This window comes from Eleginops maclovinus, chromosome 16, assembly GCF_036324505.1.
Source record: "Eleginops maclovinus isolate JMC-PN-2008 ecotype Puerto Natales chromosome 16, JC_Emac_rtc_rv5, whole genome shotgun sequence".
In the NCBI taxonomy this organism is placed as follows: Eukaryota; Metazoa; Chordata; class Actinopteri; order Perciformes; family Eleginopidae; genus Eleginops; species Eleginops maclovinus.
Genome location: NC_086364.1, coordinates 24,719,112 through 24,736,180, shown reverse-complemented (window position 1 = coordinate 24,736,180; position 17,069 = coordinate 24,719,112). Strand labels below are relative to the sequence as shown.

Sequence of the window (17,069 nt, the reverse complement as noted above, 5' to 3'; positions counted from 1 at the left end):
CATGGAAATGCAAATACAGCTCCGAAGTACAATCCTGCCACTATGGCCAAAATCTCCCACTGATAACGCTCCATACAGGCATGTTTTACACCAAGCAAGAAAAACAAGCTTTTTGCACAATTTCCGAGTCCAAGCGCCAAGACGCAGCAGCAATATGGACCTACATGGATGAAGTTCTGAAGGACATTCATACCAGATTTCCCCACATTGACACAATTCACTTTTGGTCTGATGGTCCAAGTAAACAATACAAAAATAAAAAGAACTTTCTCCTCCTCTCCACCATCCCTCCTCGACTGGGGTTCAACAATGTAACATGGAACTTCTTCCCTACATCCCACGGAAAGGGTGCCCCGGATGGTATTGGGGCAACAGTTAAGCGGTGTGCTGACAGAATGGTTCTTGGAGGAGTGGACATCGTCAATGGCATGACTTTCATCAGCTTGTGTCCAGCAGGCTAAGTGGAGTCCACCTACACTATGTCAGCACTGATGATTTCCTGGCTTATGATGCTGTCCTCCCCAAGTCCCTACGACCCATCTCAGGAACAAGAAAGGTTCATCAAGTGGTAGCTCGGGGCAATACCATCTACTGTAGGCATAGTTCATGCTTTTGTAATGAGCCACAAATCTGCCGCTGTTTTAATCCAGTTGCACACCACCACAATCCAGTTGCACACCACACCACACCACACACACCACAGCATGCAGATGAGCATCGGGCTGTTCAGAGTCCTCTTGCCATGTTAGTGGAGGCAATGGAGGAGGAGCCGACCAGAGCACCTGAGGGCTTAATGTCAGCAGTGGGGCCGAGTGACATCAACACAGAGGATTGGCTTGCTGTGGTTTATGACTACAATTGGTGGCTGGCTAAAGTGCTTAAAACAGATCAAGAACAAGGGGATGTTCAAGTGGATTTTTTCCACCCTCATGGGCCATGTAGTCGTTTCCAAAGGAAACAAGGGTGCCAGGATGTCTGCTATGTTCCATCTACTGACATCATAGTCAAAATTCACCCATCATTACCAGTCCGCACAAGCCGCACAAGGGATATCTACCAGCTCTCCTCAGAGGTCATGGACTTCCTAGATGAGGACCTTTTCAATCGGTTGTTGCCAGGTGTTTAAATTCATGCCATGATATAAGATGAGTTCAAGATTTACAGAGAATTTTCCATTTCCAAAGGCTGAATTAATGAATATTCTTAGTGTTTTTCTCCATGATCTGTAAATTTGATGAGTTTATGGACTGTTCAAGAGATCTGATATAAGTTTATGGACTGTTCAAGAGATCAGATATGAGTTTATGGACTGTTCAAGAGATCAGATATAAGTTTATGGACTGTTCAAAAGATCAGATATGAGTTTATGGACTTTTCAAGAGATCCGATATGCCTACTGCCAAGTTCCTGTTTTTAAAGTGGGTGTGAGTGCAAAAATAACGATTGATATTAAATGGCCTTTTATCCTGAAATGTTACAGTTGAAAAGTTGAGTTTTTGAAGTTCAATGGCCATGTTAAATGAAGTTATCTCCAGTTCTCTTCTAATTCGTCAACACCGTAAACAGCTGGTCAACTCCATAAGATGAGTTTTCTGTTCATTTTTGTTTTTAAAAAGATATTTTATTACATTTTCTCACATTATCTCAACAAAAGCACTGCATTTCCTAAATAAATGTGTAATTTCTGTATTGCTGACTAACATTGTTTGTTTTTGAGATTAAAAAATAAATGTGAACATGTATATTTCCCCAGTCATAATAATTGGCAGCTTGATAATATATATATTTTAAAGTAATAGTATTAGTTTAAAAACATGGATTGAATAACACAGATTAAAATAACCTCCAGTAGTCAAAATAACTGCAATAAGTTTATTCAAAATACATATTTCTATGTTTCTTTGTGTCTTACGGTGTTGACAAAATCCCAGGCTTGTCCAGCAAACATGAAAAAAATGTTTAAAATGTTAAACCTGGGAGATTGTATTTCAACAGCATCAAAAGGCCAGCACCTGGGACAAATATAATATATAGATATATTTTGGAAAAATCAACATTTTATTTTTAGAAATTAAAAACCCTCTTTAAAGTAGAGACACTACATACTGATATACACCTGAACATCAGCAGGAGAGGACTCTTTAAAGTAGAGACACTACATACTGATATACACCTGAACATCAGCAGGAGAGGACTCTTTAAAGTAGAGACTCTACATACTGATATACACCTGAACATCAGCAGGAGAGGACTCTTTAAAGTAGAGACACTACATACTGATATACACCTGAACATCAGCAGGAGAGGACTCTTTAAAGTAGAGACACTACATACTGATATACACCTGAACATCAGCAGGAGAGGACTCTTTAAAGTAGAGACACTGCATACTGATATACACCTGAACATCAGCAGGAGAGGACTCTTTAAAGTAGAGACACTACATACTGATATACACCTGAACATCAGCAGGAGAGGACTCTTTAAAGTAGAGACACTACATACTGATATACACCTGAACATCAGCAGGAGAGGACTCTTTAAAGTAGAGACACTACATACTGATATACACCTGAACATCAGCAGGAGAGGACTCTTTAAAGTGTTCGTGGTGTCGCTGCGGGTCGGTTAATAAAGCTAACCGTGTTCGACATTAACCCTCCTCTGCGTTTCTGCTCTGATGAAACGCAGAGTGATACGCCTTAATGTCGTTTCCACAACGTAATGCCCATGGACGCACCTTACATGAAAAACTCCCAACTGTTGAAGCAGGCTGATCCGAGGAGCACCTGAACGCACCGTACGTCTCTTTAAAAACAATTTCCTTTCCTCAGTTAGACGTTACTTGTTAAAGAATATAAAAAAAGACAGAGGAGTAGAACCCGGGACGAGGTCCTATTCTCAGATTGTTTTGGAACCGTAAAAGTCTCGGGTTCTGCTCCGAAGGGTGTGAGGTCTTTCTGAGGTCTCAGCTTTTCTCTATCAGGTCAAGGACAGCTGATGTGTTTCATTAACAAATCCCCTATAACGATCCAGAACCAGGGCTCAGAATCAGGGCTCAGAACCAGCGCTAAGGACCAAGGCTCAGAACCAGGGCTTAGGATCAGGGCTAAGGACCAGGGCTCAGAACCAGGCCTCAGGAACAGGGCTAAGGACCAGGGCTCAGAACCAGGCCTTAGGAACAGGGCTCAGGACAAGCACTTAGGAGGGGCTTTAAATATAGAACCGGTCCAGGGTTCTGCCTAATCCTATGAGAGACCAAGGTTACTTAAGGCAGGTGATGTACTCAACACCTCACAAAGGTTTTTAGATGAATCTGGATCCTGTGAGGACGGGTCTGAAGAGCAGATGAATTTGAATATATAAAATGTGAGCATGAAGTCCTCTAAAGCTGTTGGAACAGAATCTGGGGGTGAAAGGTGTCAGAAACCTGAGAAGGTGTGATAGAGGATTCTAACTGAAACATGTCTGCAGTGTGAGGATCAGAACCCAGTCCAGCTTCTGTCTCCAGGTTTTGTTCTAAAATTGTAGTAAAATGGTTCCAGAAGGATGAAGACTCTGTCAGAGTTTGAACCCTGTCCAGGTCCCAGCTGGTTCCTTTCTGGTTCTGCTCGGTGGTTAAAGGCCCAATTGTGTAGTGGACCTGGTTGTGGGGGGCAGGGATCAGGTCCAAGATGTTTGGGATCGTTCATGTCTTAGCTCTGGGAGAAGACGGTCTGGAACTCGTTGAGCATGAGCTCCACGATCTGGCTCTGAAACACCATGTGCACCGTCATGTTGGAGGACTCGGTCTGCGGGCGCAGCAGTGTCGGGCCGAACACGATGGAGACGCTCTGCACGGACATCCTGTTGGACTCCTTATGATCCACTACCCTGCAGACAGAGGACAGTTAGCATGTTAGCAGGTTAGCGCTGCCATGTGTGGACCGATGGACTCACAGTTAGCATGTTAGCTCCGCCAGTCGTGGACTTACCTGAGCAGGTGTTTGAACAGCAGCTCCATGGTGTCGTGGTTGGGCAGAGGCAGAGAGCGGACCAGGTCCTTCATGTAGGAGACCCTCAGACTGTAGTCCTGAACCTCTGCACACACACACACACACACACACACACACACACACACACATGAATATGCCCTTGCTGTGTGGACATTTACGTGAGGTGTGTGTGTGTGTGTGTGTGTGTGTGTGTGTGTGTGTACTGACGGATGGCAGCAATGAACTTGTCGAAGCAGCTGAAGGGAAACAGGGGTTCAGGAAGTTCCCTCAGGAAGAGTTTCAGAGCTCCGGTGATGACGTGGACCTCCTCCCACTGACCGTCCTCCAGATCCAGCTGCTCCTCTGCAGAGAAGAGGGGATAAATATCCAGTAAATACAACGCTGCTGCGAACAGACTGTGAGGTCACATCAACACTGATGATAGAGAGCTGCAGGAGATCTGAACCCTGACATGACTCAGAATTATGAGTCATCATAGCCCAACATTAGCCGCTTTTAGCTTAGCGATGGTGACGTGAAGTCATGTGACCGTGCTGTAGTTCCTTTATAGCCCAACATTAGCCTCCTTTAGCTTAGCGGTGGAGATGTGAAGTCATGTGACCGTGCTGTAGTTCCTTTATAGCCCAACATTAGCCTCCTTTAGCTTAGCGGTGGTGAGGTGAAGTCATGTGACCGTGCTGTAGTTCCTTTATAGCCCAACATTAGCCTCCTTTAGCTTAGCGGTGGTGACTTGAAGTCATGTGACCATGCTGTAGTTTCTTTATAGCCCAACATTAGCCTCCTTTAGCTTAGCGGTGGAGACGTGAAGTCATGTGATCGTGCTGTAGTTCATTTATAGCCCAACATTAGCCTCCTTTAGCTTAGCGGTGGAGACGTGAAGTCATGTGACCGTGCTGTAGTTCCTTTATAGCCCAACATTAGCCTCCTTTAGCTTAGCGGTGGAGACGTGAAGTCATGTGATCGTGCTGTGGTTCCTTTATAGCCCAACATTAGCCTCCTTTAGCTTAGCGGTGGTGAGGTGAAGTCATGTGACCGTGCTGTAGTTCCTTTATAGCCCAACATTAGCCTCCTTTAGCTTAGCGGTGGAGACGTGAAGTCATGTGATCGTGCTGTAGTTCATTTATAGCCCAACATTAGCCTCCTTTAGCTTAGCGGTGGAGACGTGAAGTCATGTGATCGTGCTGTGGTTCCTTTATAGCCCAACATTAGCCTCCTTTAGCTTAGCGGTGGTGAGGTGAAGTCATGTGACCGTGCTGTAGTTCCTTTATAGCCCAACATTAGCCTCCTTTAGCTTAGCGGTGGAGACGTGAAGTCATGTGATCGTGCTGTAGTTCATTTATAGCCCAACATTAGCCTCCTTTAGCTTAGCGGTGGTGAGGTGAAGTCATGTGACCGTGCTGTAGTTCCTTTATAGCCCAACATTAGCCTCCTTTAGCTTAGCGGTGGAGACGTGAAGTCATGTGACCGTGCTGTAGTTCCTTTATAGCCCAACATTAGCCTCCTTTAGCTTAGCGGTGGTGAGGTGAAGTCATGTGACCGTGCTGTAGTTCCTTTATAGCCCAACATTAGCCTCCTTTAGCTTAGCGGTGGTGACTTGAAGTCATGTGACCGTGCTGTAGTTCCTTTATAGCCCAACATTAGCCTCCTTTAGCTTAGCGGTGGAGACGTGAAGTCATGTGATCGTGCTGTAGTTCCTTTATAGCCCAACATTAGCCTCCTTTAGCTTAGCGGTGGAGACGTGAAGTCATGTGACCGTGCTGTAGTTCCTTTATAGCCCAACATTAGCCTCCTTTAGCTTAGCGGTGGAGACGTGAAGTCATGTGACCGTGCTGTAGTTCCTTTATAGCCCAACATTAGCCTCCTTTAGCTTAGCGGTGGTGAGGTGAAGTCATGTGACCGTGCTGTAGTTCCTTTATAGCCCAACATTCGCCTCCTTTAGCTTAGCGGTGGAAACGTGAAGTCATGTGACCGTGCTGTAGTTCCTTTATAGCCCAACATTAGCCTCCTTTAGCTTAGCGGTGGAGACGTGAAGTCATGTGACCGTGCTGTAGTTCCTTTATAGCCCAACATTAGCCTCCTTTAGCTTAGCGGTGGAGACGTGAAGTCATGTGACCGTGCTGTAGTTCCTTTATAGCCCAACATTAGCCTCCTTTAGCTTAGCGGTGGAGACGTGAAGTCATGTGACCGTGCTGTAGTTCCTTTATAGCCCAACATTAGCCTCCTTTAGCTTAGCGGTGGAGACGTGAAGTCATGTGACCGTGCTGTAGTTCCTTTATAGCCCAACATTAGCCTCCTTTAGCTTAGCGGTGGAGACGTGAAGTCATGTGACCGTGCTGTAGTTCCTTTATAGCCCAACATTAGCCTCCTTTAGCTTAGCGGTGGAGACGTGAAGTCATGTGACCGTGCTGTAGTTCCTTTATAGCCCAACATTAACCTCCAGGGTGATGCTGCCTTCAGGGTCCAACACAGAATAACCTAAAGCTCTGTATGCTGTTATTCAGACAGACAGACAGACAGACAGACAGACAGACAGACAGACAGACAGACAGACAGACAGACAGACAGACAGACAGACAGACAGACAGACAGGTTGTCACCATGGTCAGCTTTGTGTCGTAGTCTCTGGATCACAGCCAGGTTTCCGCTCACTCTGTAGATCCCGTCCACATCCAGACCTGAACACAAACACAACAATTACTCACTGTGTGTGTGTGTGTGTGTGTGTGTGTGTGTGTGTGTGTGTGTGTGTGTGTGCGTGCGTGCGTGCGTGTGTACCTCTCCTCTCCACCGCTCTGATACACTTCTCCACAAACTTGGGGATGTTGCAGTTCTCTCTGTGGCAGAGCGTGTCGAGGTGGCAGCCAAACACGTTGTCTGCAGGAAACAGAGCGACGTTGGTTTTTCACATCATCTCTTTTATTTTCTTTAAAAAGTTCTGTTTTCACTCTTTTTGATTTTTCTAAGATTTTAAGATTTCTTCCTATCTTTTTATTTTTATTTTCAGTGAACGTTTTCAATGTGATAATTTTCCAATTCCTCATCATTTTATAAAGATATGCTCCCCCTCGGTCTGTTGCTGCTCTGTGATTGGCCGCTGTTCCTCACCTCGGATGTAACCCTTCTCTTTGACGCTCTGAAGCGTCGGACGCCGCTGGAGGAAACGTCGGAGTTTAGTCCGGACTCTCCTCTGCTCCGAGTCTCCTCCAGAGCCTCTGTTCGCTGAGGAAGAGGAAGCGGAGGAGGAAGAGGAGGACGAGGTGGAACAGGAGGAGGAAGAAGAGGAGGAGGAGAAGCAGGAGGAGGAGGAGGAGTACAAAGAAGAAGAGGAGGATTATATCTTAGTTTTCACACTGAAATCTTTCAGAGCTACATCTTGTCCTCCATTCCAATGGAAACAACCCCCCCCCCCGGTCAGTCACTGTTATGATGGAGACTTTGAACTCACATGTCCTCCTGCGATCTTTGTCCTCTTTGTCCGAAGCAGCGTCGTCCTCTTCCTCCGACTGGTGATCCACCTCCTGAACCACAGACATAGAAGAGAAAGGATGATGATGATTATAATTTAAGAGGCATCCATCCATCCATCTTCTCCCAGGCCAGCGGAGAGATATAACCCCTCCACCTGGTCCTAGGTCTACCCCTCGGTCTCTTCCCAGCTGGACGTGCCTGGAACACCTCCGTAGGGAGGCGCCCAGGTGGCATCCTCACTAGGTGCCCGAACCACCTCAACTGGCTCCTTTCAACATGATGGAGCAGCGGTTCTACTCCGAGTCCCTCCCGGATGACTGAACTTCTCACCTTATCCCTAAGGGAGATGCCAGCCACCCTGCGGAGAAATCCCATTTCGGCCGCTTGTATCTGCGATCTCGTTCTTTCGGTCTTGACCCATCCTTCATGACCATAGGTGAGGGTAGGAACGAAGATGGCCCGGTAGACAGAGAGCTTTGCCTTCTGGCTCAGCTCCCTTTTCTTCACAACGGTGCGGTAAAGCGACTGCAGTACCGCTCCCGCTGCTCCGATTCTCCGGCCCATCTCACGCTCCATTGTTCCCTCACTCGAAAACAAGACCCCGAGATACTTGAACTCCTTCACTTGGGGTAAGGCTTCATTCCCTACCTGGAGTGGACAGTCCATCGGTTTCCTGCTGAGAACCATGGCCTCAGATTTGGAGGTGCTGATCCTCATCCAAACCGCTTCACACTCGGCCGCGAACCGATCCAGTGAGTGCTGAAGGTCACAGACCGATGAAGCCATTAGGACCACATCATCTGCAAAAAGCAGTGGTGCAATCCTTAGCCCACCGAACTGCAGACCCACTCCCCCACGACTACGCCTCGAAATCCTGTCCATGAATATCACAAACAGGATTGGTGACAAAGCGCAGCCAACCCTCACCGGAAATCGGTCTGACGTGCTACAGAGGACTCGGACACAGCTCTCGCTTTGAGAGTACAGAGATTGGATGGCCCTGAGTAGAGACCCCCTCACCCCATACTCCCGCAGCACCTCCCACAGTATCTCCCTGGGAACCCGGTCATACGCCTTTTCCAAATCCACAAAGCACATGTAGACCAGATGAGCGTACTCCCAGGCCCCCTCCAGGATCCTTTGAGAGTGAAAAGCTGGTCCGTCGTTCCAGGACCAGGACGAAAACCGCATTGTTCCTCTTCTGAGGTTCGACAATCGGCCGGACCCTCCTTTCCAGCACCTTAGAGTGAACTTTCCCGGGGAGGCTGAGTAATGTGATGCCTCTGTAATTGGCACACACCCTCTGATCCCCCTTTTTAAAAAGGGGAACCACCACGCCGGTCTGCCACTCCTTCGGTACTGTTTCCGACTTCCACGCAATTTTGATGAGACGTGTCAACCATGACAGTCCCTCAACACCCAGAGTTTTAAGAGGCAGAAGAGTAGAAATAACAATGTGTGTGTGTGTGTGTGTGTGTGTGTGTGTGTGTGTGTGTGTGTGTGTGTGTGTGTGTGTGTGTGTGTGTGTGTGTGTGTGTGTGTGTGTGTGTGTGTGTTACCAGCTGTCTGATGGTGTCCTGCATCACTTTGAGCCAGTCGCTGATGATGCTCTCGGTGTCGTACTGCATCAGATACTCACAGCCCTGACGCGTCTTCAGCTGCAACAACATTTAACAGCTATTTTAAAAAGTCCTCTTTGTTAGAAAATAAATCCAATTTAAATTAAAAGACACACACACGTTTGGAGATCGTTCGTTTTCCTCAAAATAACAAATTTTGACTTCTTTAAGTGGCCCGAATCATCTTCTTTTAAGAATTCACACATTTTTGCCTCCCAACTTTTTTCCTTTTTGATTTCATTTTCAAACTTCTGATATGTTTTTCAAAATTTAAATTTTCCACTTTTTCTTCAAATATCCCTTTTTTCAGGTACCTCCAGAACGTTCTTCTTGGAGGACTTGTTGGCCGCCCAGCCCACTGACGCTCCTCTCAGCTCCACCGTGTATTCAGGCACGATCTGAGACGTCTTGCTCTGAAACAGGAAGTCCTCATCAGGGTCACAGACGTGGTTAATGTGGGCAGCGATGGAGACTCTCTTACCGCAGTGCCGGGGGGGGCAGATTTTGGGTCTCTGTGGAAGGTGAGGATCCCCCCATGGAGGACGGTCCACGACTGACTCCAGTTCTTCCTGTGGACAACAACAAATCCACAACAAGACAACGTGAAGAGACTCCCAGAATAATTTCAGGAATGACTTCTGGAATAACTTCTGGAATAACATCTGGAATGACATCTGGAATAACGTCTGGAATAACAACTGGAATAACATCTAGATTAACATCTGGAATACACTGCAGCCTCACCTGATCTTCTTGCCGTTATCGACTACTTTGGTCTTATTCATGATCCCTGCTTTCTCCAGCAGATGGCACTGTGGACACAGAGACAGGTGAGTCCTCAAACCTGCAGGTCCACTTTGTAACACGACTCCAGTGTAAACATGGGAGTGGTGTGTGTGTGTGTGTGTGTGTGTGTGTGTGTGTGTGTGTGTGTGTGTGTGTGTGTGTGTGTGTGTGTGTGTGTGTGTGTGTGTGTGTGTGTGTGTGTGTGTGTGTGTGTGTGTGTGTGTGTGTGTGTGTGTGTGTGTAAACAGACACTCTTACTGAAAGAAACCACATCCTCCTCCCGAACACACAGGAAGACTTCCCCCAACATCTGAACAACTGATCAGGTTTTTCTTCCGTTACCTTTAACTCTAAAGGAAACGGTTTCTCTCTCAAAGCTCCACAGTAAAGAGTCCTCTACTTTAAAGAGTCCTCTCCTGCTGATGTTCAGGTGTATATCAGTATGTAGTGTCTCTACTTTAAAGAGTCCTCTCCTGCTGATGTTCAGGTGTATATCAGTATGTAGTATCTCTACTTTAAAGAGTCCTCTCCTGCTGATGTTCAGGTGTGTATCAGTATGTAGAGTCTCTACTTTAAAGAGTCCTCTCCTGCTGATGTTCAGGTGTATATCAGTATGTAGAGTCTCTACTTTAAAGAGTCCTCTCCTGCTGATGTTCAGGTGTATATCAGTATGTAGTGTCTCTACTTTAAAGAGTCCTCTCCTGCTGATGTTCAGGTGTATATCAGTATGTAGTGTCTCTACTTTAAAGAGTCCTCTCCTGCTGATGTTCAGGTGTATATCAGTATGTAGAGTCTCTACTTTAAAGAGTCCTCTCCTGCTGATGTTCAGGTGTATATCAGTATGTAGAGTCTCTACTTTAAAGAGTCCTCTCCTGCTGATGTTCAGGTGTGTATCAGTATGTAGAGTCTCTACTTTAAAGAGTCCTCTCCTGCTGATGTTCAGGTGTATATCAGTATGTAGTGTCTCTACTTTAAAGAGTCCTCTCCTGCTGATGTTCAGGTGTATATCAGTATGTAGCGTCTCTACTTTAAAGAGTCCTCTCCTGCTGATGTTCAGGTGTATATCAGTATGTAGTGTCTCTACTTTAAAGAGTCCTCTCCTGCTGATGTTCAGGTGTATATCAGTATGTAGTGTCTCTACTTTAAAGAGTCCTCTCCTGCTGATGTTCAGGTGTATATCAGTATGTAGAGTCTCTACTTTAAAGAGTCCTCTCCTGCTGATGTTCAGGTGTATATCAGTATGTAGTGTCTCTACTTTAAAGAGTCCTCTCCTGCTGATGTTCAGGTGTATATCAGTATGTAGCGTCTCTACTTTAAAGAGTCCTCTCCTGCTGATGTTCAGGTGTATATCAGTATGTAGTGTCTCTACTTTAAAGAGTCCTCTCCTGCTGATGTTCAGGTGTATATCAGTATGTAGTGTCTCTACTTTAAAGAGTCCTCTCCTGCTGATGTTCAGGTGTATATCAGTATGTAGCGTCTCTACTTTAAAGAGTCCTCTCCTGCTGATGTTCAGGTGTATATCAGTATGTAGCGTCTCTACTTTAAAGAGTCCTCTCTTCCTGATGTTCAGGTGTATATCAGTATGTAGTGTCTCTACTTTAAAGAGTCCTCTCCTGCTGATGTTCAGGTGTATATCAGTATGTAGTGTCTCTACTTTAAAGAGTCCTCTCCTGCTGATGTTCAGGTGTATATCAGTATGTAGAGTCTCTACTTTAAAGAGTCCTCTCCTGCTGATGTTCAGGTGTATATCAGTATGTAGTGTCTCTACTTTAAAGAGTCCTCTCCTGTGCTGCAGCACCTCTTTTCACCCTCCGTCTGAAACCAGAGCCCAGTCTGCTCTGATTGGTTAACTGACCGGCTCTTTCGTGATTGATCAACCGCTTAGAGATGTGCCGCCCCTAACCCTATTATATACAATGTGTTGGAGTGCAAGCCAATATGAGCGTGAGTGTTCCATAGTGATGTCACTATGTTCCTGAAGTAAACAAAGGAGTCCAATGGAGGCGATCCAGGCGGGGGGTGGCCTCCAAAATAAATATATATATTTGATCGTTGTGAAGCAGTGAGCATCGACTGGATAAATTAGACTTTATGTTAGTGCAGGATGTTTTCATAAACTTCATTCATGAAGGTGTGTATTCTTCATCCCCGTGGAGCCATGAGAGGGAAACACATGTATTGTACGCTGACACACAGCAGCCCCCGTAGCAGGACGGTTATTAATGATGGTTTGGGGGGGGGGGGGGGGGGGGGGGTTAGTGCAGAAACACCTCCAGAAACCCGTTAGTGTGAGAAAGCATAATCAAAATAACAGTTAGTCCGAATCGTCCCGTGTCAGGCTTGAGGGGGGACCTCACTCCTGCCTTCTTCACTTTCACAATAAAAGCCCAAATTCACGTGATATTTCCAGGTCAATATAAAGACAAATCAGAGGTTATTATGGTCTGTTTACTGTTAACCTGTCATCTGACGGTGAGAAAGGCATCCTGGTTTATTTTCCTGTTTTTGTGTCCCCCCCCCCCCCCCGCTGTGTTCAGGCCTTTAGATGTTAGGAGAAAAACAGGTTTCCATGGTAACATCTCCATGGTAAACACAGGATATCCAAAACAACCCAACAGACACCCGTCAGCCAATCAGAGGCTGAGGACCTACGTGGGGCCGGTGGGGACCGGCGCTCCGGTCGGACAGATTCCTCTTCAGATTCCTGTCAGAGAGCTTAACGAGGAGGACAGATTGTGGACCAATTAATTAGGGAGAGAGTGGGTGGGGGGGTTGAGGAATAAGGGTTTTTTGACAGGTGAGGGCGTCTACCTGAGGACTGTCGGGGGAGTTTCTTCTGCTTGAAACCTCAGAGAAGTCTGAGACGTTCCTCTTGTGGCTCGGAGCAAATGTCTGTAACCAGGAACATTTTTAAATTACACAACCCCCCAGGAGCCAAAATCTGGTTCCCACAAGTTATTATTTGGTTCCCACAACTTGGTGGTGTGACTCACGTCTTCGGCAACGCTGTGTCTCCAGTTCCTGACCTGCAGGGTCGGTCTCTCCTCAGAAACTCCATTTCCCATCAGCCTTTGCGGCAGAGGCGGCAGCTGGAATAGGTGATGTGTTAAATATTTACTTAATGAAGGATCGGGTTAACGAGGTGTGTGTGTGTGTGTGTGTGTGTGTAACTGTAGAGACATTACCTCCTGCAGTCGAGAGCTGCCAACCCCCCCCAGGTCCAGCTGAGCCCTAGGGATCACAACCTGCTGCTGAGGATGCTGGGAAATAACAAGCGACAAGAGAGTTTAAACGTTGTGTGTGTGTGTGTGTGTGTGTGTGTGTGTGTGTGTGTGTGTGTGTGTGTGTGTGTGTGTGTGTGTGTGTGTGTGTGTGTGTGTTACCGTGGTGAACACGTCGTCATGCTGTGTGTCCACAGGGTAATCCTCCGCTGGCAGCGGGGGCTTCACATTAAAACATCAACACGTTATTAACAGCTCACTGTCACAGAACATTAAATGATCTCCATCAGGTTCGTACCGGGACGCTGTCCTGCCTCCTGCTGGCTGGGGAGGTGGGGGAGAGGGGCTCTGGGGGGGCCCACGTTGTGGTCCCTGAGGATGGGTTATGGTAGTAGTATCTGCCCGAGGCTTCGTCCATCAGTTGCTCCCAGGAACGCTGACAGGGAGTGATTCTGATGTTAAACACTCACAGGCTTTATCTCACCTTTAGTTACAGCTATCTAGTTCCCTCAAATTATTATCTAGTTCCCAAAAGTTATTATATAGTTCCCTCAAATTATTATATAGTTCCCTCAAATTATTATATAGTTCCCAAAAGTTATTATATAGTTCCCAAAAGTTATTATATAGTTCCCAAAAGTTATTATGTAGTTCCCTCAAATTATTATCTAGTTCCCAAAAGTTATTATATAGTTCCCTCAAATTATTATCTAGTTCCCTCAAATTATTATATAGTTCCCAAAAGTTATTATATAGTTCCCAAAAGTTATTATATAGTTCCCAAAAGTTATTATATAGTTCCCAAAAGTTATTATGTAGTTCCCTCAAATTATTATATAGTTCCCAAAAGTTATTATATAGTTCCCTCAAATTATTATCTAGTTCCCTCAAATTATTATATAGTTCCCAAAAGTTATTATATAGTTCCCAAAAGTTATTATATAGTTCCCTCAAATTATTATCTAGTTCCCTCAAATTATTATATAGTTCCCAAAAGTTATTATATAGTTCCCAAAAGTTATTATATAGTTCCCTCAAATTATTATCTAGTTCCCTCAAATTATTATATAGTTCCCTCAAATTATTATATAGTTCCCAAAAGTTATTATCTAGTTCCCTCAAATTATTATATAGTTCCCAAAAGTTATTATATAGTTCCCAAAAGTTATTATATAGTTCCCTCAAATTATTATGTAGTTCCCAAAAGTTATTATATAGTTCCCAAAAGTTATTATATAGTTCCCTCAAATTATTATATAGTTCCCAAAAGTTATTATATAGTTCCCAAAAGTTATTATGTAGTTCCCTCAAATTATTATATAGTTCCCAAAAGTTATTATATAGTTCCCAAAAGTTATTATCTAGTTCCCTCAAATTATTATATAGTTCCCAAAAGTTATTATATAGTTCCCAAAAGTTATTATCTAGTTCCCTCAAATTATTATATAGTTCCCAAAAGTTATTATATAGTTCCCAAAAGTTATTATCTAGTTCCCTCAAATTATTATATAGTTCCCAAAAGTTATTATATAGTTCCCAAAAGTTATTATGTAGTTCCCTCAAATTATTATATAGTTCCCAAAAGTTATTATATAGTTCCCTCAAATTATTATCTAGTTCCCTCAAATTATTATCTAGTTCCCTCAAATTATTATATAGTTCCCAAAAGTTATTATATAGTTCCCAAAAGTTATTATATAGTTCCCTCAAATTATTATCTAGTTCCCTCAAATTATTATATAGTTCCCAAAAGTTATTATATAGTTCCCTCAAATTATTATCTAGTTCCCTCAAATTATTATCTAGTTCCCTCAAATTATTATATAGTTCCCAAAAGTTAGTATATAGTTCCCAAAAGTTATTATATAGTTCCCTCAAATTATTATCTAGTTCCCTCAAATTATTATATAGTTCCCAAAAGTTAGTATATAGTTCCCTCAAATTATTATCTAGTTCCCTCAAATTATTATCTAGTTCCCTCAAATTATTATGTAGTTCCCTCAAATTATTATCTAGTTCCCTCAAATTATTATATAGTTCCCAAAAGTTATTATATAGTTCCCTCAAATTATTATATAGTTCCCAAAAGTTATTATATAGTTCCCTCAAATTATTATCTAGTTCCCAAAAGTTATTATATAGTTCCCTCAAATTATTATCTAGTTCCCTCAAATTATTATATAGTTCCCAAAAGTTATTATATAGTTCCCTCAAATTATTATATAGTTCCCAAAAGTTATTATATAGTTCCCTCAAATTATTATCTAGTTCCCAAAAGTTATTATATAGTTCCCTCAAATTATTATCTAGTTCCCTCAAATTATTATATAGTTCCCAAAAGTTATTATATAGTTCCCAAAAGTTATTATATAGTTCCCAAAAGTTATTATGTAGTTCCCTCAAATTATTATATAGTTCCCAAAAGTTATTATCTAGTTCCCTCAAATTATTATCTAGTTCCCTCAAATTATTATATAGTTCCCAAAAGTTATTATATAGTTCCCTCAAATTATTATCTAGTTCCCTCAAATTATTATAGTCCAAATTATAGTTCCCTCAAATTATATAGTCCAATAGTTCCCAAAAGTTATTATATAGTTCCCAAAAGTTATTATCTAGTTCCCTCAAATTATTATCTAGTTCCCTCAAATTATTATATAGTTCCCAAAAGTTATTATATAGTTCCCAAAAGTTATTATATAGTTCCCAAAAGTTATTATGTAGTTCCCTCAAATTATTATATAGTTCCCAAAAGTTATTATATAGTTCCCAAAAGTTATTATATAGTTCCCTCAAATTATTATATAGTTCCCTCAAATTATTATATAGTTCCCAAAAGTTATTATATAGTTCCCAAAAGTTATTATGTAGTTCCCAAAAGTTATTATATAGTTCCCAAAAGTTATTATATAGTTCCCTCAAATTATTATCTAGTTCCCTCAAATTATTATATAGTTCCCTCAAATTATTATCTAGTTCCCTCAAATTATTATATAGTTCCCAAAAGTTATTATATAGTTCCCAGAAGTTATTATGTAGTTCCCAAAAGTTATTATATAGTTCCCAAAAGTTAGTATATAGTTCCCTCAAATTATTATATAGTTCCCAAAAGTTATTATATAGTTCCCAAAAGTTATTATGTAGTTCCCTCAAATTATTATCTAGTTCCCAAAAGTTATTATATAGTTCCCAAAATTCCCAAAAGTTATTATATAGTTCCCAAAAGTTATTATGTAGTTCCCAAAAGTTATTATGTAGTTCCCAAAAGTTATTATGTAGTTCCCAAAAGTTATTATATAGTTCCCAAAAGTTATTATATAGTTCCCAAAAGTTATTATGTAGTTCCCAAAAGTTATCATGTAGTTCCCTCAAATTATTATATAGTTCCCAAAAGTTATTATATAGTTCCCAAAAGTTATTATGTAGTTCCCAAAAGTTATTATGTAGTTCCCAAAAGTTATCATGTAGTTCCCTCAAATTATTATCTAGTTCCCTCAAATTATTATATAGTTCCCAAAAGTTATTATGTAGTTCCCAAAAGTTATTATATAGTTCCCTCAAATTATTATATAGTTCCCTCAAATTATTATATAGTTCCCTCAAATTATTATATAGTTCCCAAAAGTTATTCTATAGTTCCCAAAAGTTTATTATATAGTTCCCTCAAATTATTATATAGTTCCCAAAAGTTATTATATAGTTCCCTCAAATTATTATATAGTTCCCAAAAGTTATTCTATAGTTCCCAAAAGTTATTATCTAGTTCCCTCAAATTATTATATAGTTCCCAAAAGTTATTATGTAGTTCCCAAAAGTTAGTATATAGTTCCCAAAAGTTATTATGTAGTTCCCTCAAATTATTATCTAGTTCCCAAAAGTTATTATGTAGTTCCCAGAAGTTAGTATATAGTTCCCAAAAGTTATTATACAGTTCCCAAAAGTTAGTATATAGTTCCCAAAAGTTATTATGTAGTTCCCAA

General features: G+C 42.4%; 2 protein-coding genes across 3 annotated transcripts in view; one reads left to right on the top strand and one right to left on the bottom strand.

Moving 5' to 3' along the window:
* Positions 1 to 1,858: 1,858 nt before the first annotated feature.
* arhgap27l (Rho GTPase activating protein 27, like) overlaps positions 1,859 to 17,069 on the bottom strand; it is a 35,045-nt gene continuing 19,834 nt past the window's right edge. The window contains exons 6-22 of the mRNA XM_063902913.1: positions 13,388 to 13,554; positions 13,252 to 13,311; positions 13,054 to 13,128; positions 12,862 to 12,957; positions 12,680 to 12,760; positions 12,521 to 12,583; positions 9,827 to 9,894; positions 9,564 to 9,651; positions 9,397 to 9,495; positions 9,023 to 9,121; positions 7,441 to 7,513; positions 7,101 to 7,214; positions 6,771 to 6,869; positions 6,593 to 6,670; positions 4,203 to 4,337; positions 3,975 to 4,080; positions 1,859 to 3,873 (exon numbers count right to left, since the gene is read on the bottom strand). Coding sequence (XP_063758983.1) covers positions 3,696 to 3,873; positions 3,975 to 4,080; positions 4,203 to 4,337; positions 6,593 to 6,670; positions 6,771 to 6,869; positions 7,101 to 7,214; positions 7,441 to 7,513; positions 9,023 to 9,121; positions 9,397 to 9,495; positions 9,564 to 9,651; positions 9,827 to 9,894; positions 12,521 to 12,583; positions 12,680 to 12,760; positions 12,862 to 12,957; positions 13,054 to 13,128; positions 13,252 to 13,311; positions 13,388 to 13,554 — 1,679 coding nt within the window. The 3' untranslated portion in view covers positions 1,859 to 3,695. The remainder of the gene's footprint in view (positions 3,874 to 3,974; positions 4,081 to 4,202; positions 4,338 to 6,592; positions 6,671 to 6,770; positions 6,870 to 7,100; positions 7,215 to 7,440; positions 7,514 to 9,022; positions 9,122 to 9,396; positions 9,496 to 9,563; positions 9,652 to 9,826; positions 9,895 to 12,520; positions 12,584 to 12,679; positions 12,761 to 12,861; positions 12,958 to 13,053; positions 13,129 to 13,251; positions 13,312 to 13,387; positions 13,555 to 17,069) is intronic.
* The window catches only part of samd14 (sterile alpha motif domain containing 14), a 48,263-nt gene continuing 40,753 nt past the window's right edge, over positions 9,560 to 17,069 (top strand). Inside the window, exon 1 of one of the 2 annotated variants that reach the window (XM_063902911.1) lies at positions 9,560 to 9,912. The gene's annotated coding sequence lies outside the window, so the exon portion shown is untranslated. The remainder of the gene's footprint in view (positions 9,913 to 17,069) is intronic. The other variant, XM_063902912.1, reaches the window with a different exon arrangement.